We start from the raw sequence: 24,990 nt of genomic DNA on the forward strand, positions 1-24,990 counted from the left end.
CAATGATCAGACACACAGCAATTTGAATACAACAAGGTTTACATTGCCTTGACCATTGTCTAGGACTAGATTATTTCAAACTAGATTATGCTAGCATTATAAACAATCGATTACACTACAATTAGTTTAATAAATATGTTGTAATAAATTGTTAAAATTCAAAACACTATATCCAATCAAACAAGAATGGTAATTTCGAGTATAAACAGTTTGAATTTTATGAAATTGACTTAGAAATTGAGCAGTTTTATTTTATAGACAGTAAAAATTCCTAAATAATTATGGCAGACATTATAAACAATCGTTCACACAATTGGTTTAATAAATATGTTGCAATAAATTGTTCAAATTCAGTACACTATATCTAATCAAACAAGAATGGTAATTTCGAGTGTAAACAGTTTGAATCTCATGAAATTGACTTGGAAATTGAGCAGTTTTATTTTATAGATAGTAAAAATTCCTAAATAATTATGGCAGACATTATAAACAATCGATTACACTAACGACATCTTCACGAGTGATTACTGAGCAGAATGTATTCTTAAAATTCATTATATTTAGTCGAAGGTGAATAATAATGATAATTCAAAACAGTTTTCGAACTTCATGAAAATAACTCGCATAAAATTACAGTCCCAGGCGAGAACACAATTCAACTTCTATTATATTCAACTCTAACATACAGAGTCACCTAACGTTATCACCTCAAATATCTTCGTTGTTTTCAAAAATACATTAAATATCTTGAAGACAATGTTGAATGGTAAAATGTGACTCATACGATATCAAAAAATTTTGCTTTTTATGTAATTCTTTTTAGAGATATCAAGGTCACCTTCATTTTTTTTAATGTGTGCCTTTTTTAAACATCTAGAATGATAGTCCCTTTCATTACGAATTCAGTGACTATAATTACTCAATGCCATTCAAGGTCACGGACAGAAAAAACCTGATGAATTCCTACCAAAACCTGATGATATGTGAAACGGATGAAGTTTATGTCGGGCCAGAGCTTGTATTACGCTACTTTGACTCATGAAGTTAGCATGTTTACTACAGGTCTTCACTGGTGATAAACGTATCGTGCTTCTATATTTTAGTTTTATACGTTTTTTCTGTCTGTGACCTTGAATGACCTTGAGTAATTATAGTCACTGAATTCGTAATGTAAGGGACTGTCATTGTAGATGTTTGAAAAAGGGTGGTTCCATTTAAAAAAATAAAGGTGACACCTTGACATCTGAAAAAAATTAGATAAAAACAAAAATTTTTTTGGTATCGTATGAGCCCCATTTTACCAGTAAGCTATATCCTGAAGACATTTGATGTACAGTGGCCGAAATTTCTATAAAGTCACTGTGTTTTGTGCCCGTGCGAAATCAATACGGGCCGGTTTATGTACTTCTTTAAGGCCTGGTTTACGGTGCATTTTTGTCCAGAAGAATTTAAAAGTTGTTGCACACGTCTCGTTGTTACTGGGAGCTCCAATTCAGCTCGAAATTGTGCTGCATTTTTCCTTTCCTTAGCTGCAGACCTCATTAATATTGAACGTTGTCTCTTTGACTATTTTTTATTACTACCTTTAAGATGATTTTTTCCGTAATTTTCACGTAAATTGATATAATTATTAATCACAGTATATGACCGATTAGTTTTCTTAGAAATTGCACGATTACAGCAGCCCATATCTTTATAAGCATCGATTGATGCTTGTTCTTCGCTTGTTAGTACTTTTCCTCTCGGCATTCTCATACACGTGAATCAAATTATAACAAACAGGATTTCTGTGAGTTCTAAAACTAATGCTTTTAGAATATTCGCAGTTTTCCGTAGTTTTCTGCTCAGAATACAGAGAAACACTAAGTGACTTTATAGAAACTTCGCACTTGTGTTCTGCGCCACACAGAAAAAAATCAAAAGAAACGTAAATAGTAAACATAGCGGTCTAGAGTGCGCAGTCCCTCTATCCGAGTGTCTACAAGGCACAAGACCAGATACGATAAATCAACAAAAATGGTGATATTTTTAAAATATCTATGAAAAAGAAAATGACTTTATAGAAATTTCGACCACTGTATCTTCGAAAACAACAAAGATAATTGAGGTGATGACGTTAGGTGACTCACCCTATATAATACGCTCGAAAACACGCGCGTCTGAAAGTTCGGAAGCCGATGTTCCCATAAATAAACGCAAAAATAAGCAGAACGCGTCGCCGTCAATAAATATCTCGAGTATTCGTCTCCGAACATTTTTACGTGTAAGAAACCCTTATCGGCACTTTCACGCTCCATAAACTGTTTAATGGGCAGAACACGCTCGTAAAATCAACGCTGCCAATCTTTGGCGCGCCAGCGCAGCGGAACGACAGAGAGAGAGGCCAGAAACAATTCGGAATCAATGAAACCGGGGGGTTTCGTGTAACACATAAATATTTCGCGCGACTCAAAAGAACCATTCACGGTCGACGCGAGACGAAAAGGAAAATCTGCTGGAGCGATGCCCGAACACGATCCCGAGCTCGTCGTTCGATTTTTTTCTCCCCCCCGTTGTTCCGAACCGGTTCGACAACTTTACGAGCTCGCGTGGCTCATTCGATTGTTACACTCGTATTGATTTGTGTATCTTGTTGTTCCAGCCGCGGCGCAACGAAATTTTCGTCGCTGCGAATATTTCTGCCGATCCACAAACACCGAGAGGAAAAGGAGGAGAGCGAGGGAGGGAGGGGTGGGTGGTTACAAAATATATTTTCGATGGGAAAACGCTCGGCGTAAAACGTCGACGCGAAAAATATTTCGTGGGATAATTCTATTATTTTTATGGGGTGCACACGACGCCCGGTAACTTCGCCGGGGATCGATCCTGTTCTTCTCTCGGTGTTTGCGTCGCGTTTACACACGTAAATATTCCACCCTCTACCCCCATTGTCCAAACAGTCCTGACTAACATATCGGCCTAACGTCTCTAATCCCGCAAATGATTGTACTAACTAATGAACAGGTACGCAATCTCGGAGAGGGAGGTAGCACCTGTCTGGATTCGCCGGCACGCAAGGCTGACTTGCATAAACCGGCCGGACTCTACCCCTGCCATCGACAGGGCGGAAATCAGGTACAAATAGACAGGAAGCTGGCTCTGTCTCTCGTTCGGTGTGCGGAGTGTCCGGCGTTACTGTACGGGGTGTCCCAGTTGAAAAAGATTATCCAAATATTTTCCTTATTATTAGTACTTTAGCGTTCAATTTGTGGTATTCAGGAAAATTTTAATACACTACGATTTTTTATTTGTAAGACGAACAAAGTGGGTAATCGAATTATTCTAGCCATCGTGGTGTCTATACAGTAATATCTCTATCGACGCAAAAAGGCTGTACACGCAGGACGCAAAAAAATATCCCCTCGGATATATCGGTGTGAACCACTACTAATGCGACGCGGAGAGTCGCAGTCGTCGCCACAGTTCAAAGGCCCGTGCGTCCTCTATAGTGTAACACCAATATTTAATCTTTTTTATTATTACGTATTTTTTTATGAAACTTTTATCAATATATTCGTGGCATTTTTCTGGTTATAAAAAGACTAAACACGATATAATTTCAACTGTATTTAGTGGTTTAATTGACGATGAACGTTTCGGGTGTAAAGAAGGACTGAGTATCGGAAAGAAAGAGACGTGGAGAGTCGCAGTCGCCGGTACAGTTGAAAAGCCCGCGCTCTTTACACGCGCTGTCCTTCTCTACCTTCGGCTCGGCTTTTGAAGCTCAAAAAATAGCTACCCGTCTACGCTCGACGCAACCGAATCCCCCGGACGCTTTTGCGTCGATAGAGACATTACTGTAGTATCGCTATACCTGTATATATAATTTATATAAAAAAAACATCGACAACTTCATAGAAAAATAATTTAGTTGGCCATTGGCTATTCTATTATATAATAATTGAGACTCGTCGATTTTTGCAAATGGTTCTGCTAATTGAATCGCTCGTTTTAAATGTAAAATGATAATGCATTGGTGGAATACATAGCTGTCCTGGAAACTTGATAAAATATCAAATTTCGTAATTATATTATTCGAAATAAAGAAAATATTTAGATGGCCCCTCTTTCAGCTGAGACACCATGTATTTAATCTGTCTTGGGAAGTATTAAAGATACAAATTGTAGTTATTTTTATAGAAATAGACCGTACATCTTGAATATTGTTTGCACAAATTCGAATTTTATAGAATGTATTTTTCATGTTTAATGGTCTTCTCCAGAGTGAAGTACGCCTAACACTGAATTTCATTTTTAAAATATCTTGAATTCTCTTTAAAATTAATTAAGAGCACTAAGATATTTTCCTATGCTGAAAAGACTGCTCTTTCTTTGTTTTATATCTATAAAAACAACTTTCTCATATCTTCAACAATTTCCAAGACCGTTTAAACCGGACACCCTGTACAGTGTCCCACAAATTTCCATACAAACTTTGCCAGTTGTGTTATACAGCGAGAAATAAATGTAAAATGTTGCGTTGACATTTTGTCACCCGAGCGCACTCTGCAACTTGCACTCGTACAAGCTGCATTTCAGCAATGTAGTTGGATAAAATTATGGCGTCAATGAATTCTATTTCGTTTTACAATGTAACTTTTGCTAATAAAGAACATACTTGACTGTGCACTGTGCAGTAACCGTGCGATGTGCACTGCTTTAAAGATGCCAATGTTCTAAATTATCTCTTGCATGAGCAGTATTGTCTGCGTTGTTATTAGTCTACGCAATTTCGTGCAAATGCATATTTCTATAGAGATGTTTAAAGGAACTGTAACGAAGTGCTACTCCATTTTCTTTATAAATGGTGCCAGTAAATTGAAAATAAAGTGAACCAGCACTTTATGCTTTTTAAATACATGAAATTTACAGTCGAATAATTAAGTCCATAATAAATGCAAGAGCACAAGAATAAATGTGCAAACTTGAACTTCGCGACATGTATTATTGCTATAAATTTTAATGTTTGCAATTTTTAGCTGTAAAACACACAGGCAGAATTTATATGGAAGCTTATGTGACATTCTGTATACACTGTGCAATGATAGTGATGCTGTAGATTCGTGGTACTCAATGTCTCGTGCAAAATAAATCGTAATTACAGAATTAACATTTTGTTGTGCGAAATATGAGCTTCGAAAATATCGAATTTCATAATATTGGAACGTTGAGGCTTGACGTCGACTAGGTTTTGTATAATGGGTCCAATTATTTATTGTCATTTTTATTCAGAGAAGTACACTAACAATTATAATGTTAGTAGAAACTATAATTTTCTTTAACTCTTTTTGAGCATGTAGGATAAACAAAAGAATTAATTTTTAAACTAATTTTCTTTAACTCTTTTAAAGCAAGCAGGATAAACAAAAGAATTAATTTTTAAAGTTATGGAACCTACTATAAATTGAACACATGATATAATCATTTATTTTTAGTCTATTAGGACTTCTGTAATAAATTTTTTCGAATTTCTGTGGAAAGTAAATTATGGGTATTATCTCAGTAGAAATATCCAGTATTGGTCGGACGCAGTTTAAATGGCATTGAAACGCACATGACCTAAAAAACATTCAAATTCAATTTGTCGGGAAGCTACACTTCGACCAGGAAAATGTTATTTCTGTTTTTCGATTTACTATTCAAGGGATATTATATTACATGTATTTTTATCATTGTTATCATCGCCGCACGTAATACTTCGGCCAGAATGTGTGTTTTTGTTGAACAATTTTGTACACGTGTGCATTCACTGAAACGAAAACTCGGCTTTGGTTTTTGGTTGTCCTTTTTATCAGTCCTTTACAATGGGGATTGTAAAATTTGCTGCAGTTATACGATGTAAATTGAAAATGCAACGCAATCAGTAACGAAACGAAGTTTCTTTGTGTACACCATAACTCATTCAAGTGGACGATTTTTATTATCAACGTCTCGAAATCCTACGCTCATTTTTATACATTGAAAAGATTTTTATTTCTTATTGTTGAACGTTTCTTTTATTTTACTTGTTGTAACATTATTTGAATTAATAAAACTTTTTAGTGTTGCTAATTACCTTTGATGTTGAAAAGCAACATAAAATAAATAAATTGAATAAAAAGTTTTTAGTAAGATTGAATTTTTCGTACACATTTTATGTTTCAGTTAGATTTCACATCTTTATTTTATTTTTATATGGGTTCAGATCAATACTGACACAGCAGAAATATTTTTTTACTTATATTTTTTATCCTTTTAATTCATACATCATTTTTTGTAAATTCAGTTTGCTTCCTTTCGATTCTACATGGCAAATTTTCTTTGTGGTATTAGTTTCAGCACGGTAAATCAATTTCTCGTAACCGATAGAAAATGAAATCTCACGTTGAATATAAACGAAACAAGTTTTCGGATCAAAAATAAAAAAATTGAACTCTCGCAGGTTATTTACAGAAAAATATACCCGAAAAATTCGGAACTTCTGAAAACGATTCTGCAAAGCCAAGAAATAGAGATACGCAGAAAAAGCAACACTATATTTTTTTAAAAATATCCACTGTTTGAAATACGAAAAATTACGTAGTTTAACTGTGTGATCAATTTGACAACAAATTGCATAGGAAATAATAGCTCCAGTTATTTAGAAAACGGAAATTTTTAAAAAATTCTGAAAATGATATAAAGATGTGAAAAGCTTCTTAAAAATCAACAATTTATGGAAATATCTACTCATTGCAATAATGACAATTGCAATTGAATAAATTTCACACAGCTTTTATAATAAAATTGCAATTCAAATATAAATAAGTGTCGACTCATTTCAAGATTTTATACTATTAAACATTTCGCATTCTCAATTCAAAATAAACTAGAAAATCATTATTAAATACATCTAAAAATATTTACTCAATAAAAGAATAAGAGCATAATTTAAAAACATATTCGATATACACGTAAAGTCGACTTTTCGTTTTGGCATAAAAGCGTCTGTGATCTAACATATCCCGAATCACGCATGCATGTTCACACGTACGCACTTCCAGGCTTATCCTTTGCTTGTGTTTCTCCGTCGCTTTAGGATCAGGAAAGTCAAAAAGAAAAGCAAGGACAACGACCCTCTCGAAAGCAGATACCGAGAGGAACCAATGAACTTTCGAACTATGGTTTTTTCAATGAACTGTAACAAAATCGACGAAACGTTTTTCCGGTTCGTGGGACCGATAGTAATTGAAATTTTTCTTGAATTTCGATTCAGATCAGACACCTCGTTAGCAGCATATGTATAGACTCGCCAGGGAAACCGGAAGACTTACACCAGCCAGTGGGTTTATATCCCTGTCACCGCCAGGGCGGCAATCAGGTACACCAATTCGAAAATCGATAGGACGAACTGCTTGGACAAACTTTTACGAATTATCGAGGGGCACGTGGTTGCGTTTAATCAGCTAATGTCGGCGTTACTTTTGGAATTCGATCGTTCGATCAGGGTCCTTGATGGTGATGGGATATTCAAAACTCTACTTGCTTGTGGCTCACGATTTCTAATTTACGACAAATATTTAGAAAAAGTCTCCTTTGATTTTTTAACGTAGCGAAAACTCTATTTTTATTCAATTAGGATTTGATTTATACTAAATAATGATAATTAATGCACCATTAAACAATTTTTAAACGACTCTGCAATTTCTCTCTGAAATTATCATCATAAAAATATTTTACTCAGGACTACTCTATTAGGGAAAATATTTTCAGTAACCGATTTCAAGTCTCTAGCTCATCAGGAAGTTAGTTTAAAATAAATTGCAAAATTTTCCACCGAACAGACAAACAGACAAACAAACGAACAAACAAGAAAGCGAGCTAATAAAAACGTGGTAAAATGGAAGTCACTTTCGATTTGAACGAAAACTCAGTTTTGAATAAATTGAATTTAGATTTGGGTTAGGGTAGAATTTTTTTTATTCAAAAAACTGGTTCAAAACATTTAGAAATCGGTTCATGTAAGTTAGATTCATTACAGATTGCTCAAATATTTCAGACAGAGGTTCAAATAAAATTGATGCAACTCGCAAGAGAAAATCTTGGGGCCACTTTGACACATTCTCTTTACACTGAATTCACTTTAAGAAATGAAAGCACTTAAAAATTCTTTGTGATAAAATTCGTTTCGAGAAAGGAAATTTATACAAGAAGAAAGACTTCCTTTTCAATACCACAATTAGTAACGAAAGAAAATTTCTATTCAGCCTTTATCACTTACAATTGATACAGTAAATGTTTACTTAAACACGTCATTTGTGAATTTTTAAATAAGCAAACAAATAGACGGACCTCCTTGTCACTATTTCACTATTACACTTATTAATAGTAATAAATAGACTGCTGATCTTTATGCATTTATGAAGAAAATTGGTTGGGTGAAATATAAAACAGTAAAAGATTTAAATCGTTAAGGGATGAAATCAATTTTTATGTTATTCCTGCTTGATCTGCAGTCTAGTAATAAATATTTAGCTTCTGTTCCGCGCGATTGACGCAGAAAATTGCTCCGTTTCACGAAGATCCGCATAAATTCGAGTGCGGTACGAACGTGCGCGGATTCGCAGCCGATTAATTGGATTAAGCGAAACGACCGTGTGATGACCATAATAAAGTCTTTTAGTAGGTCAATTAAATCTTCCGTTGTAACAAAGGGGTTAATGTTTATTCGCACGTGAGAAGAAGATTAATTCGACGCCTAGGTGTCACGGGACTGGAAATGACGACGAGATAGTGACGAGGAGAAACCTGACTTGGGTCATCGCGCCGCGAGAGAGAGAGGAAGGGTTGGACGATTGATGATCAGCTGCGCTAGATTAGCGACGTTACTAATTGCAGCGAAATGGGTCGAGTTAGCGTGCAAGTTAAATGGGTAAACGTGTCGTCAGCTAATGGTCGGTTTTTCTCCTACGTCGGCGATACTTGTTCCTGGCGGAACGATTATCGTAAACGATCGCTTAGCGGAGAGCCGGTTCATCGTTTGCACAGACTATGCCGGTTAGGCAACTGCGGCGAAATAATTTAGTGCCTCGCGTTACACTGCGAACCAGCTTGTTTGGAAACGGATGCGAAATTTTCGACGTCCGATTAAACGCTGCGCAGCTCCGAAATGTAAACCGTGTCGTGTATACAAAGCGCGGATTAGCAATTAGTAATTGTACGACTGAAAGAAATTCGTAATTCTCCATTCGGAATTAAAGGGGTTCGACGACATATACAGTTACGTTTTATACAGAGTGTCGTGTTTGTTTTGGTCGCCTCGGTGATGTTATTTTGGTAACAAGAAAAATAGTTTAAATAACACTCGTACGACCCGAGGAGAAAAATAGTATGACTCTTAAATAGTTCTGGGTCAATGCCACACTTAGCCATTGTCTGTATTTGATTCTCTCAATTGGATTCGAATCGACAGTCAATTAAAAAATTCGCAAAAGACGTGTTTAATAAAAATTGTCCCCTTAAGACGTGTCGCTAACAAAATTTTCATATTAATTCGTTCACGTGGGTCTGGGTCAATGCCACATTTAGCCACTGTCTGTTTTTAATTCTCTCAATTGGATTCGAATCGACAGTCAATTAAAAAATTCGCAAAAGACGTGTTTAATAAAAATTGTCCCCTTAAGACGTGTTGCTAACAAAATTTTCATATTAATTCGTTCACGTGGGTCTGGGTCAATGCCACATTTAGCCACTGTCTGTTTTTAATTCTCTCAATTGGATTCGAATCGACAGCCAATTAAAAAATTCGCAAAAGACGTGTTTAAAAAATTGTCCCCTTAAGACGTGTTGCTAACAAAATTTTCATATTAATTCGTTCACGTGGATATTTCTTTCGTTATAATCAAAAGTTAATTCATCCCTTTAATTTATTTTTACAAAAAAAGAATATAGGAAAATTGGAATTTGCACAGAGATTGTTTAGTAGTTTTTTAGAATTATATCTCGGAGGATTTTCTTTAATAAACATGTGTATTGATTACACGAACCTAGCTTCCGAGTGAAAAAAATTGAAAAACATGATTGAAATCGTAATTGATTATTAGAGGGTTGAAGGGCCGTAGTAGAGCGATTCAATCGGCCGTTCAAGGGTTCCCCGTGGAGCTCTTTTTCACCAAACGCGGCATTTAAAGCTCGACGGTAGTAAATCGAGCCCCGGTAATTGTTAATTGAAAATAACGAGCGTGACATACTTAGAATCGTAATTGATCTCGAGGAGGCTTTGAGGGTCTTGGTTGAGAGGCACAATTAAGAGGTAGTAAAATTGAATTTTCAAGGGTGCAACTTTTTCTTGGTCGAATACGGTGCTTGAAAATTAATAATAGTCTCAGAATGTAGTTAATTAAAACGAAACAGAAATAACAGTGTAGTGCAAATCACGATTAATGGTGAAATCAAGATTCGAAACCAAATTGAATTTTCAAGCAATCTCTGTACAGCTTCTTCTTCCTAAAGTGTTCGATTTGAAGCTATGCTAACGTTGACAAGCATTACGCATGAATTGTATTGGCATTCAAACGTTCAATATATAGATTAATTCATTATAATTAAGTCTAAATATTTGGAGATGAAATAATTGTTTTATGGTGATGGCTTTAGTACTTCTATTATCAGAGATCGTGAAAGATTGTAAATTTTATTTATTCACTATGTATAAATACTGAGGTAATAATACCAAAAACACAAGGTGGTAGTCGTAATAAAAATGGCGTGCCTTTTTAATTTACTCTATATTGAAGTTAAAATATCTCTTAAAGTAACGGTAGTTTAATGTAAATAGTTTCATAGTTTTTTAAAAGGGTAGTCCTGATTAAGAACTGTGTAAACACTCTTTATATCTCACTGCTTGTAAAACGATGTTACACGATCGAATTGGCACGAGTCAATCGTACGTAACTTGTAAGGGAGGATCGATAACACTTGTTTATCAAGCATTGAAGTCTCCACAAGTAATTCTTGCCGCTGGTAACATGACGACGCACGGTCCATCCGGCAAGAATCATTTGGGGTTATCAGTACTACAATTGCTTGCGAGTATTCCGTTTTACCTTTCGAACACGCTATCCTTCCTCTATGGTAGATGGCGCCACTATTTACTTTCCTGAGCGTGGCGAACTTTATCAATTCCACCCTCATTGCGGGGGTGTTTTCCTTTTATATAAGACTGGTATATTATAATCGTGTTGACAAAAATTGATATTACCAAAATTTTCATTCAAAATTAATCAAATAAAATATGTAATTGATTATTAACCCTTATGAGAAGGATTAAAATGAAATTCGAATTAAACTCCTAAGGAAAATTATTACAGAAATTGGGCGAAGTTTCCGATTACGTTCACGCTCAGATTTGGATGAAATTTTGGAAATGGGTTGTTCTTTGACTAAAATGATGATTGTCAGAAGGATTTTTGGCGACTTAGCGACTCTCTACCTTACCGACACTATACTCCAGGATTTTCGTATGCCTCTCCACCCCCCGCCACATAAACCAAACTTCTTCTGATCGCATAATCTTCCCATTGTAGATATTCAATTAATTGGTCTAACAATTGGAATTTTGGAAACATTTCATATTAATCTCCAGACTATACATATTTGATGTTTCAACTAATTGCAAAAATGGATCATTACCAGCTTTGTTGACCTCGTACCGCACCATATCTCGTCGCAGATTACAATCGCGCCTACGACATTGTCAGTAAGGTAGAGAATGACATTAAAACAATAAAAAGATTTTGTCGGTAATATAGGGACTGACATTGAAATGGTAAAAAAATTCTTTTTCGAGTCGCCAATAATCCTTATGACAATCATCATTTTAGCCAAAAAGGAACCTATTTTGATCGTCGTAAATCGTAAATACAGCCCAGAAATTTATTTATGCACGCGAATACTATAAAAAAATTGTGTACAGTTTCAACGAATAGATTTTCGGTATTTTCATTGATAATTAAACACTCGAATGCTTGAGGAATGTGATGTTAGGGATCCATTGATAAAAGAAATGCAATATTCTCCAAAAAATGTGTAAACTAGTGTAACTAAAATGACGCATTTCATTCAATAATACACGATTACGAGTCAGGGGTGGTTTTTAAAATGCAACTTCAACTGTCGGCCCTGTAAAAGTCGGTTGATAGCAGGGAAAAACGGTGAAAGAGTTCGTCAGGTGCATGAAACCGTGTCAGACGCCCGTCTCGTCGTTAAACGGACGCAGACAACAGCCGACGGCAACGGCAACGTCAACGACAGCGAAATCCCGGCCGTCGTTTCGCACAAAAGCTCTGGCAACACGGCGTGGTTTAACAACCGTGACAACCAGTTACAACCAAAAACACAATCAGTCGGCGCTCGGCCGGTCTCGTAAAGCGCCGCTTTAATTTAGCTATTTGCCCCAGCAATTAAACCGCGGTTTCACGGTAATTAAGCGTTACCCGGCTTGACTGGGCTGCCTCTAATTGAGTCGCGACCACTTCTGTTTATTGATGACTTCGACGTGTTCGAATGATTGGGGGAATACCGCTGGGAATTGTTAACATTCTACCTGAACGGAATACTTGTCTTATTGGCTTAGGGCAACCCTTTTAGCTACGTTCCGCTGATTGTGGGCTACGTGCCGCGATGGAGTTAGGCTATCGAACTCCGAACGCTGTTGCGTGCTAATATGCTTTTATTTAATTCCTTTTTCAATGGATGAATATAATTAATAAGCTATTATTTTGCCACGTGGAGCTGACAATGCTTGATAAATTTCAGTAATTTTAGCATTATGGTCTGATTCTATGTTAATCAATGTTTATTTTTCGTGCATTCCCCCTTACACGTTAAATTAAATTTGCACAATACAAGGATATATACATTATTTATTATTTTATATTGAGTAAGAATGTTCATGTTTCTTGTGGGATTAGTAATTATTCAACGTTATCTCATTGAACTAGATTTACGAAATGCATTTAGGACGAAACTTTTTATTACCAGTAAAAACTTGGATTAAAAACGTGCATTACTAAAAACTAATATATAATCAATAACACCATATTCGTAACTACAGAAGACGTTTCATCAGCCTTTTAATAAATCTTTAATGATACCGAGTGTCCCCCTATAAGTAGAGAAACTATCTTGACACCTCATAGAAAGTTTCCTGTCGTTGAATTTTTTATGCGACGACAGCATAATTCATGAACCAGCTGCGTGAGAAGTTTTATGGTGTTCCCGGTTGCTTTTGACATTACACGTTTTTTTTAAATGGAAGTTCATAGTCAACTGTAATTTATCAAATAACACCGTGCAGATGAGGAATGAGTAATCATTCGATGACAATGTTTTGAAAACCAGTCGATGCTAGCCGAGTTAATGCACGAACTGACAGCGAGAACATGATTCTGACAGCTAGTGGACAGATTGCAATTAGATCGAGCGATTACATTTCCGCACGATGAGATTAATAGTAGGCAATTATCGATAATTAGAAGCCAGGTAATGCGACAGTTAGCTGACAAATCGACAGTCTTTCCTCGAAGGAATTTCATTTTGTCGCTATACTCCCTGCGATTATGTCACGAATAAACGGTGCTGATCGATTAAACACGTGTACAGTGTTACTATAATTTCTGTTCTAAATAACAACGATTTTTATTCGATTTCAATGTACGATTTAAACTTTGAATCATTTTTCCTTTCGTCTTCGTGAAACTAGAAGACAAAATGTACCATATTTTTCTACTTTGCTTTTTATTTTTACAGTTTCTTGTGTTCTGTGTGATTCTACGGTATAGGGAAATTGTATGGTTACGAATAAACCGGCAGAAAATTATTACGGAGTTATAAAAACGGCCTTGCTACATTGAAGATGCTGTAAATTGCTTTTTGATGACCTGACCTGATGTTCTTTTTAAGCTATTCTTCTTCCCTTGCAAATCAGTAAACCGTGTAACAATACTTCCATTATTAATCCTTGCTTTTCTTCACTTTAATCCTGCTACTTTCAACTTTATCATTGCATGGTGTGCGGTGTGTGGTACGTATACAGATCGTTCCGACAGTGTGAAGTACATTAAATCATTTTAAATTGTGTACACAATACCATTTCAGATATGAATTTCTTTATTTTTAAGCAGATTTGTGCTGATTTTTTGGAAATATTGTGCTGAGCGAAATGTGAGTACACATGTGTAACACTTCGTAAATCGAGCTTTTGTAATATACACATTAAGGAATGTGAACAATTCTGTTTATAAGCTGAATCGTTAAACATTTAGTCCGTACCTCATAAATTATTTCAAAGTAGAAATTAAATAATAAATCTAAAGCATTTTAAATGCCTGTGTACAGGTAGAAAAATTTAAGATAACGATCAATCTTCATTTTGAATTAGTAGAGTAAACTTAAAATTTAAAAGTTATTTTCATAAATGTTACTTATTAATATTCTGTGCAAAATTGAATCTATATCTTTGGAAATATCACCTCTCGACTAAAAACAAAGTTCTTCAGCGAAAAGAAATTAAGAATTCCCCGACTTGCGAGAATTTTTCCGGAATTATCGAAGTGTCTTTCTACGTCTCCAATTCCCTTCACCTTGACTCTCGGCTCCGCGAGTTTCATGTGCATCCGTTAGACACAAAATGTCAATTCATAAGAAGAGAAATTTTTTCCGCTGACAATTACCGTTTTTTACTTCACTCCCGCGAAGTTTCATAATTTCGCTCGCGCCGGGGGAAGTTGCCGAAGTAAAAGGAAGGCTTGAATAGTTTAAAAGGGCGGCGACAAATTTTTCTCGACCCACGCGCTGCAACTTCTTTTATGAGGCCCATAAATGTCTCAAGTATTAACTACCCATTACCAGCAAACTTGAATGCAGTAGATTGTCTTAGTAATTACGACGATGAAGCCTCACTTAATTCGCACGACAAAGTCGAACAACGTTTAATGGAGGATAAAACTGAAAAAGAAAGTCGTCGTCTCCGCAACACGCTGCAAATGTAAGCTTAAATGCTCTTCTAAATTTACATGATTCATAAACCCGAACTCGAACTTCCAAAATAATTTTTAAAATGTTCTAAACCTTTTCACAATTTGTATGTAAAGGGGTTACTACTCCAGACATTCATTAAAAAAAGTTTTATAATTATTGGTCATTCGATGTATGTAATAATTAGACTGCGGATTGTATGCATTTATGATAAAAATGGCGGCGCACAATTTAAAGCAGTGGTCATATAAAAAAGATTTAAATACGTCAGTGAATTAGTCTCAGTTTAATAAGATAATTAAACGATGAAAAAAATTTTTATTTGGCACCTGTGTCTTGCAAACAACGCAATCATTTCTATTTTTGCATAAAGATCCGCAGGCTAATAATAAAATGAACACCTTCTACATACATCTTGACAAATAAAAATATTTCATAAGAATTTCGCGTGGAAAACTTCAGTTTGCTCGACTCCTTTATATTTTCTGAAATTACTTCGAAACGACGTTATCACGTTTGGAGATGAAGGAGAGGTATACAAGTGTTCTCGGGAGTCTCGAATGGTGTATCCGTCAACGTCCGAGATTCCAGAAAAACTTGATAGCGCAATATTTCCAACAAATTTCGCAGCAAAACGATTCCATGCATCCGGCGTGTGTCTACGTTCCCGAAATTCTTTGGTTGCCGCGCATCTGTACACGACTGTCGGAACCATCGGTCATAGGCAAACGCTAGAGGTCAAAATCCGCAGCCATTAATCTTGATCGTTTGTCACAGTACTGGATGTTGAGCAAGACCGGCGAGATCCGTCGAGACGAGTCGTGCCTGGATTACAGCGGCACTGATGTCATCCTCTATCCTTGTCACGGCAGCAAGGGGAATCAACAATGGATATATAATCCTCTGGTACGCTATCATCAAGTTTACGTGAAGCGTCGCTGTCAACGATTATACAGCACTGACCTAATTACTTTAATTTTACTCCTAGCTTATCGCCAGGCTCGCGGATATTCACATGCTTTTCGTTTCATACGCTGCTTCGTGCGAGAGGATGTCACTTTTGATGAACGTTCGTTTATCTCTGTTTTTAATGTCGTGGACGGTCCATTTTGGAAAGAATTATTTTGATCGTGTATTATTCTCTTGGTGAATTCCCCTGGTGAATTCCCCTGGCGAGTTCCCCTGGCGAATTCCCCTGGTGAATTATTTTTATGAACAATTACATCATCATCTAGAATAACCGAACGATTTTTTATCAGATAGATTGTCTAAAATTGACAGCTGTAAATACCCCCTTAAACAACCAGACTGTGGATTTTTGTGCAAAATGAAAACTGTCTTCCTCGGTTGCAAGACATATACAGTGACTTCCCCTGGCGAATTCCCCTGGCGAATTCCCCTGGCGAATTCCACTGGTGAATTCCCCTGGTGAATTCTCCTGGTGAATTATTTTTATGAACAATTACATCATCATCTAGAATAACCGAACGATTTTTTATCAGATAGATTGTCTAAAATTGACAGCTGTAAATACCCCCTTAAACAACCAGACTGTGGATTTTTGTGCAAAATGAAAACTGTCTTCCTCGGTTGCAAGACATATACAGTGACTTCCCCTGGCGAATTCCCCTGGCGAATTCCCCTGGCGAATTGTCCTGGTGAATTGTCCTGGTGAATTCTCTTGGAGAATTATTTTTATGAACAATTACAACATCATCTAGAATAACCTAACGATTTTTTATCAGATAGATTGTCTAAAATTGACATCTGTAAATACCCCCTTAAACAACCAAAATGAAAACTGTCTTCATCGGTTGCAAGACATATACAGTGACTCCCATTAATATTCGACGCTCTCAAAAAACAATTACGTTTTTAATATTGGACTATACGATTTGAACATTTTTAAAAAGTTAGAGCAATTCATTTACTGCATGATGTGAACAGAAATTTTCTAAAAAGTTGCTATTAGTGTTACTATGTATTGCTATTATGTGGTTCTATATTGAAAATTTTTAAAATACGTTTTGTGTGTTAAAGTTAAAGACTGAAAATCGTGGAAAACTACAATTTTTCCCATCTTTAAACGTCTGCAGCTCATTTCAACGTCGACCGATTTTGATGAAATTTTCAGGATATGTTTAACATGTTCGCTACCACCGTCACATATATGTATGTTACATCCATAATCTGACAGTTCACTTAAAAACAGACAAATTAATTTTATGCACTCTTCGTTGTTTAAGGTCATAGTAGAATGTAAAATTTTCAGAGAATCTGTGACTCTCTTCTGCTAAACTGTTTTAATAATTCAAAATTAGGTACGTTGCATTTAATAAAACTTTCGAACGAGGAAGGTAAGCAACGAAACAAATGCTGGTAGCAAACGTGTTAATTGATACAGATCTACGAAACGTGTTTTCTAAATTTTCCATATAAACCCACATATACATTACATTGTAAAAATTTGTTCACGTTGTGTAGCAAACGAATTGTTCTAACTCTCCAAAAAAGTTCAAATCGTATGGTCCAATATTAAAAAAATTTTATAAAAAAAAATTAAACCGACTTCGAAAGAACGCACTAAAAAGTATAAAATAATTTCCATTTAATTTATGTGAACACACACGAACTTAAATACAATACAATCTTTTCGGAGAGGCGGCGCAAAAATTAAAAATTTTCCAAATGACAGATGTTGCTGATTTCGTAATTTCCAGTATCGAAAATTTTCAATTTTGCGCCGCTTCCGAAAAGATTGTATTGTATTTAAGTTCGTGTGTATTCACATAAATTAAATGGACATTATTTTATACTTTTTAGTGCGTTTTTTCGAAGTCGGTTTAATTTTTTTATAAAATTTTTTTTATTTCACACTTTTTTCACACTTTTTATCTCTGTCAGCCGTCACATTCCAAATCGTAATTTATAAATATCTGAAAGCCGCAATCGATAACGGTAACGACGTCGCGTCGTTACTGTTCCTAATATCTAACATTCAGCGGAATTCACAACGGTATCACCACCCTACATTTTCGCAAATAAAATCGTAATTAATAAAAAAATGTACAATTTTTTGCACGGGACCGTCCCGGGAACATACTCTACAAGATGCAAAAGGTGTCGTTCCGATTGGTCCATCCATCTCTGCGTAATCGATGAACATACATAGAAAAAAAAAAGCGAAAAAAGGCACATACAGATCGAATTGAGTAACCTCCTCCTTTTTCAAAGTCGGTTAAAAATATTGAAAATGACACATTTTGTTATTTATTTTAAAGTGCTTACTATTTTGAATATTGATCTACTCACGTCTGCCATAAATACAGAAAATCCATAGTCTATCGATAACAGGCGAACTAACTGGCTCGTTAAAAGTATCGCATGCGTGACAAGTACAAAGGTGACAAGTCAGCAATCATCATGAAAACCTGATATTAACGATCACGTTTATTCGCAGGCGAAGCAGATCAGACACGGGAGCAGCGACAAGTGTCTAGCGATCACGGAGAGCAAGCAGCGTCTGATAATGGAGGAGTGTTCGCCGTCGGCCGCGAGGCAGAGGTGGAACTTCGAGAACTATGACGCCACGAAGCTGTGATATCGCGCCTTTTCACGTCGCCAGTCGAGGAACACTGGCCGGAAGTTCGATCGTTCCGGCAGCTGGATGTCCGATCAACGGTACTCCGTCGCTAAGACTCGTTTTGGTAGATAGATCCCGTGGTCTCGGGGCCGTGGTGCCTCGATCGTTCATCGACTGGACGCTCAAGCTCGACTGCGAGGACGGAAAGGTCGCGAGTCTCATCGAGAAGCTCGTCTCCTTCGAGAGAAATCAGGATCCCTCCAAGGACGAGGCTTCGAGCGCGAAGACAGAAGAGGAAGACACGATCCAATCGCCGATCGTCGGACCGTAACTTCTATAGGATATTCGAACAGACGAAGTGCAATAGATTTATCGACTTAAGAAAGACCGAATAGGGACATTGCCTTCGGTCGAAATTGTAACTGATGTACAATAAGAGGCGGGATAACCGTTTCGAGAGCGATCGAGCTGGTCTGTGTTCGAGCTACGCTTTCGCTGGCATTGAAGAATTGAATAGTTCTCGCAGAATAGTTGGTTCCCGAGATTTAGTATTAGCTTGTTGCAGATGGATCATTTCTTCTGATCTGTTCCCCCATATCCGAAGAGATTCTAGCGAATTTTTCATTAAATCGAAAGGTGAACTACCGGGTATCGTAATTTAGAATTTTTATTTGCAATGTCTAAATAGATTTAGTTATATTCTCACTTGGACAGTCCTCGATCTTGATCGATCTCGAGTTCTTGTTAAAACTTTGTCCTGTTAACAATCATTAGAACGAATTTTCTTTAACTGTTATAGGTTTGTAAATAATTCAGCGTCGATTGTTGCAAATTATTTTTTCCTCAATACTAGCGTTTGTTGTCATAAAATTCCGATAAAACAATTTCTTTCAACTCTGATCCATTTCAAATTGAATAATAATGACTGATCACTCGCGTCCATGAAAGTATTACAAGATACACTTCAAATGCAACAACCTAATATTACGTTTAAATAATTGTATGTTGTTCGTTTAATTTTGTTCGTTGTTAACGAGATCTGGGTTCGTTCATTGGATATGTTAACGTGTTTCACGAGACTCGAAGAAGTTGGATATGTTTTTCTGTAGTATACTAACTCGAATAGTTGTAAAGTATGTTACGTTTACGAAATTTTGATCGGTAATGGCTATGGGAAGGAATCTTCGCGAGCCACATACGAATGGAAACGAGGTTTTAACGGCTGGTTCTGTAGGTTAAGACAATAATTAGGTTGACAATGCATCAGTGGCAGCGAAACGCGTGTCGAGAGTATGCGTTGCTTAGATTTCTTTCCAAAATGGCCGAACGAACGCGATCGCATTGATCTCCTGAAGGGAGCCTCGATCGTCGCTTTCGTTCGATCATAGACTTTTTAACGGGGATCGAACAGTTCGCGCAAACCGCTTATGGCGAGTGCCATCACAGAGATCACGACGTGTTTCGATTGCATCGTAGTACGACGAATCGTTGACTGGCCAACGGTGGGAAAATTGAAACTCGATTTTACAAATTTTTGCTACGAATCAAATTCCAGTGGAAACGCACCTATGGATATCACGAGACTTTCCAAAATTAGTTAAATGTTACAGAACATTTGATTTCTTTGAAATTACTCGTTTAATAATTTTAAGGTCCGAGGGACAATTGTTTTAGAAGTAAATGAAATAGGAAAATTATGTTGGTTTTAATTGATAATCTTTAGTGTTGGAGTTATGAAATTGATTATGTCTACCTACATATCAAATGAACGTTAAGAATTCAGCTATTCAGAAAACGTCCAATTGGACGGTTTGATAAATTCATTTTTATCCGAACTACCGCTTCAAGATACATATTAACATTAAGAATTAAAACTTAATGAACTTTCGTGAACATATCACATCGAATTTAAGAATTTTAACACGTCGAATCTGAGAATTCTATGCTTTACATTCCTGCATATCGGTATTCAACGTTAGTCTTGAAGTTGATTACGTTCGCCTATAGTTTAATCGAACCTCGAAGATTTCAGAATTTAAAAGACAAGTATTTACTATTTACAACATTTTACAAGCTTGTATTTTAACCGATGTCTCCACATCGCCTTGATCCATTTAAAGCCTTTTGAAATCGAACTTGACAACAGTGAAAGGGAAGCTTTCAAACTAGCCACAAAAATAAAAATAATCTACTTATCTTACGTAGAATATTTAAAAAAATTATTTGTACTTCAAGATTGATATTAGCCCCTTCAGATCTGAATTTTATATAATTCCATGAAGTTAACAAAACAAATATAATTCTTTCTACTGTATATACAAATTAATGTACATTAATGTGACTCATTATTTCTCTATTTTACATTATAAAAATAAGTTGAAGGACTTTAAATTAATGCATCGGAATGTATAATAATTCTGGAGGGGTTGAAATCGTCTTAGATTTGCGACTTGATTTCCGTAAAAAATCATAAATATGAATTCTTAGTTTTCCGAGGTAAAGTTAGTAAGATTGTAGAAAGCTTTCGGAAGTGTGCGAATCAAAACCCGAACGACTAGTATGGATCAGCCAATCGATGATTCGTCGATCATCCCTTGTCTCTCTGTCGTGCTCACAGCGCTCACGGCAATATCGTACATTCCAGTGTGGTTGATAACGAAGTTGACTATGATTCCGAGTTCGTGTGCGACGATAAGAACCCTTTTTCCGAAGTAATTTAGATCACCTGTAGCGTGTAGGGACAAGGAGAGCGGACGGGCGACGGTATACATTCCGATATACTGTCCAGGAAGACTTTTGTACATTCGTGTAAAGTATCTCGATGCCAGTTTAGATACCGCCTAACGTAAATTTTCCGAGTGTATAATTACGAGTGTATGTGCGAGAATAAATAATTAGCAGAGTGCGTGATCTTGAGCCACGAGTTCCTCGAGGACGATCCGTGCGGCCCTTCGGTGTCCACCATTGTTTTCAAGCGAACTATTGTTCCTCGAACGAGTAGCTTCAGATTATCGATTTTTGTAAAACTTGGAGAAGTGTTAGACGTACTTTTCATGGTGAGCACAATTTATGAGAAGGAAATCATAGTTTTTATTGGGTGCTTTAGACGAAGAATTTTTTTCAAAATTTTTGTGCGTAGGCCTATGCAGTATTAAAAATCCCACAAGTATTTTTAGCAGTACAACTCAACTTTTATATTCGTAACTACACAATCATATTTTTTAATGTGTTTGAAATAAAGGACTTTTTTAAAAATTTGAGTGCATAGGCCAATGCAGTATTAAAAATTCCAGAAGTACATTTGACAACCCCAATTTTGAGGGTTGCGTTCACCCTTTGAATATGAACGATGCTCATTAAAAAATTACGTACAGTTCACGGTCTCGAAATTTATATTGCGTACAAGTTTTATGAAAATCTGAGAAGCAACTTTCTTTAAAAAAAACAGTTCCTCTTTTAAAAGCAGGATTTCAAAAGCAAAGTCACACAAAAGATCATGTTTGATCTAAGAAAAAGTAGAAAAGTGAAATAAAGAAGTCGAGAGTGTATATAAAATGACAACAATAATGAACGAATTATATTGAGCAAGTTGAAGCCTTTATTGAATTTTGATTAACAAAATGGGATGTGATAAGAATTGTATTTGTGAAATAAGAATCATTAATTGCCTTGTATATTTATAGCATAATATAGACCACGAATGTTCATACATTTACTCATTTATAGAAATGGAGATTAACATATACACCAATGCCTCTTTGAAAGATTTTGTTAAATAATAAAGAAAATGATGTTTGATCAGACTATTTTACAGACACGATGTAATTAATATCAGGAATGCATAATATCAGTCCTAATCAAGTTTTACTCGCATGTTCGACATAGTAATTTTATAAATACTTTAAGCATGGAACTCTATGAATAGAAAAAATCAATTGACCATTTAGGGTCGTTGTACTGAGGAGACAGTTGCACTATCGACATTTTACTCGTCGTTTCAACGTGGATTCATTGAAAGAATGGGTGAGATTATTCAGTATAATTCAACCAAAGGAACCTATTATAATAGCTGAAGCAATTAGGGAAGTTTTGTAAAGCTTCAAATATTCGTCTCAAAAAATAACACGCCAACATTTATCAATTATTTTTAACACAGAAAAATCTTGGAAGAAATGTTCATCCAATTAAAAGTGATTTTTTATACAGAACTGCAGTCCACTAATTACAGTACCCATTTTGTAAAATCCAATGAAGGTCCAGATAACTGTCTCAAAAAGTACTACAATGAAAATTTCTCAATTTGCGAAACATTTACACTCTGAAGAAAGTACAAACTTCTGAAGCAAAAGATGTGCACCCCAACAGAAACGAATCAGTTGAACTTGTGCCACAACAGTTCCAAAAAATGGCTTCCTTATATCAAAGGACACCGAAGGGTCGATTACCGAGATTCCATTGACGTGATCTGCAGACGTCTGTGCGTGCCAACGAAATCATGAATGTCGCTGCCAGTGTATGACACATACTGTCCCAAAGTTTTCGAACTCTTCCGCGAATCATTTGTCATGCATCGCAATCGAAAATATCGAAAAGAAAAACCATCAGGTATTCTTGTTAAACATTGAAATTTTCGATCTAATTTTATTAAAAAGTTCTTCGTGAAAATATTGTACATTCGACTGATTGTCCCCGACTATTGTCAATCAACGGACAGGTTCACAATTGTGCGAGTTTATCTCCAATCATGCGAAACCTAAGCGTGCGATGCATTGACGAGTGCACGGATGAAATGCTCCATGAAAAATAAGATTCGATGAAATGTCGCGATAAAGTTTTATCAGTTGAAGCAAATTGATTTTGCTGTTCCAGGTCAATCCACCCGCACCCCTAATTTTAGAATCGATCATTGTACATATTTTCTGCCAGTAGGACTCGAGGAATTGTTAACGGATAGAATAGACGGAGAGCACGTTGATTCTAATTTGTGATTTGTGGTAGTAGTAGAAAGATTGTATTTGAATTTGTTGTGTACTTGTAGAAAAATCACTAAATCAACAATGCACATTTTTAGATGATTTTGAAAATGTTGAAAAATTGTGATGCAATTGTGATTTTTCTTAAGAACATCTTCTACAGAGCAAACACTAAGTTGTTTTGAAGAAGACAACACAGGATACTTGAAATAAGATTTTATGTGAATCTTCTATTTCCAGCCCAGAAAAAAATAAAAAGTTTTTGAATAGAAAGGTCCAAGTACGCCGAGAGTTTATAATGATCAAAGTGCTCTTCTCTCTCTCAGTTTGAGTGGGACGATATAACTGCCCTTAACGCCTACACTTTTAGAATACTCTTCAACTTCAATGATCAGATATGACCATTACACCTACGCCCGAGAGATTATGCGATTTATAACAGAGAAATTATTACCCTCCACACCTACATCAACTCTCCGAAGCACATTTTTCGATTGTCAAAATGTAGAAAAGTTTTAATACTATTCATATATTTACATTAAAACTTTTTCAAGAACCACGCGTGGATAGTAAACAATTGATTTAGAAAATTTGATGATTCTCTGCTAGAAAATGCAACTAGAAAAATTATAGGATGTAATAATTAATTTAGAGAGCATAAATCGTTCACTCGATATGTTTTCACGAAAATAGTCGAATGGTGGGAGTAGCGAGATGATGCGGTGGGAGGAATGACCTTGAAAAGCAAATTGCTTTGATCGCGACGTTATTTGTTCTGATTTGTTCTTAATAAAAAATTTTCGCGATTCCTGGCACGCGTTCAGCGAGAACAAAACCGTGAACATTTTTCCCGAAACTTGAAGGGAGATTATGACACGGGCGACCAATTATGGTCGCGATTATCATCACGAGTAATTAAGCGGAATGGGAGAGCATACATTGTAGATTTTAAGGTGGTGTAAGATTCTTTTCTTCGAAATATCGATGAACGGACGAATGGAATTCAACGAGAACGTTTATACAGATAGATATATAAATATATTATAAATATTATATATATAATATAAGACATTTTCTACATTTGGTAAGGATGTTGCATATCGTGAGAGGTGGAGATACAATGATGATGATAAGAGATATAACAGACAGCCGAGCGACGCTGGTCGCACGTTAATTAATGTAATATCGAACGTGCCTTATTTCCTGTATATATGAATATTATTATCACTATTATCATTACTACGAACCTCTATCGTAACGTGCAAGTATTTGTGTTGAAATAAATCGATGTTGTTTTATGTTACTGGTGGAGATGTTCTTCTCACCATTCAATTCTTTCTCCAATTCCTGGATTTCACCGGTAGGACGAAGGTGGATTTGTTTCAAAATAAATGAATAATT

The 24,990-nt window shown here is 35.9% G+C and overlaps 1 protein-coding gene across 4 annotated transcripts in view; it reads left to right on the forward strand.

Moving 5' to 3' along the window:
- Positions 1-22,392, forward strand: part of Pgant9 (polypeptide N-acetylgalactosaminyltransferase 9) — a 498,492-nt gene extending 476,100 nt beyond the window's left edge. For 3 of the 4 annotated variants that reach the window (XM_076428489.1, XM_076428491.1, XM_076428490.1), the window contains 3 exons: positions 3,004-3,114; positions 15,811-15,939; positions 18,494-22,392. In XM_076428489.1, the coding sequence (XP_076284604.1) occupies positions 3,004-3,114; positions 15,811-15,939; positions 18,494-18,634 (381 nt within the window). In that variant the 3' untranslated portion in view covers positions 18,635-22,392. Of the gene's footprint in view, positions 1-3,003; positions 3,115-7,273; positions 7,379-15,810; positions 15,940-18,493 lie in introns of all 4 variants that reach the window. The other variant, XM_076428492.1, reaches the window with a different exon arrangement.
- The last annotated feature ends 2,598 nt before the right edge of the window (positions 22,393-24,990 follow it).

This window comes from Lasioglossum baleicum, chromosome 8 (assembly GCF_051020765.1).
Source record: "Lasioglossum baleicum chromosome 8, iyLasBale1, whole genome shotgun sequence".
Classification (NCBI taxonomy): domain Eukaryota; kingdom Metazoa; phylum Arthropoda; class Insecta; order Hymenoptera; family Halictidae; genus Lasioglossum; species Lasioglossum baleicum.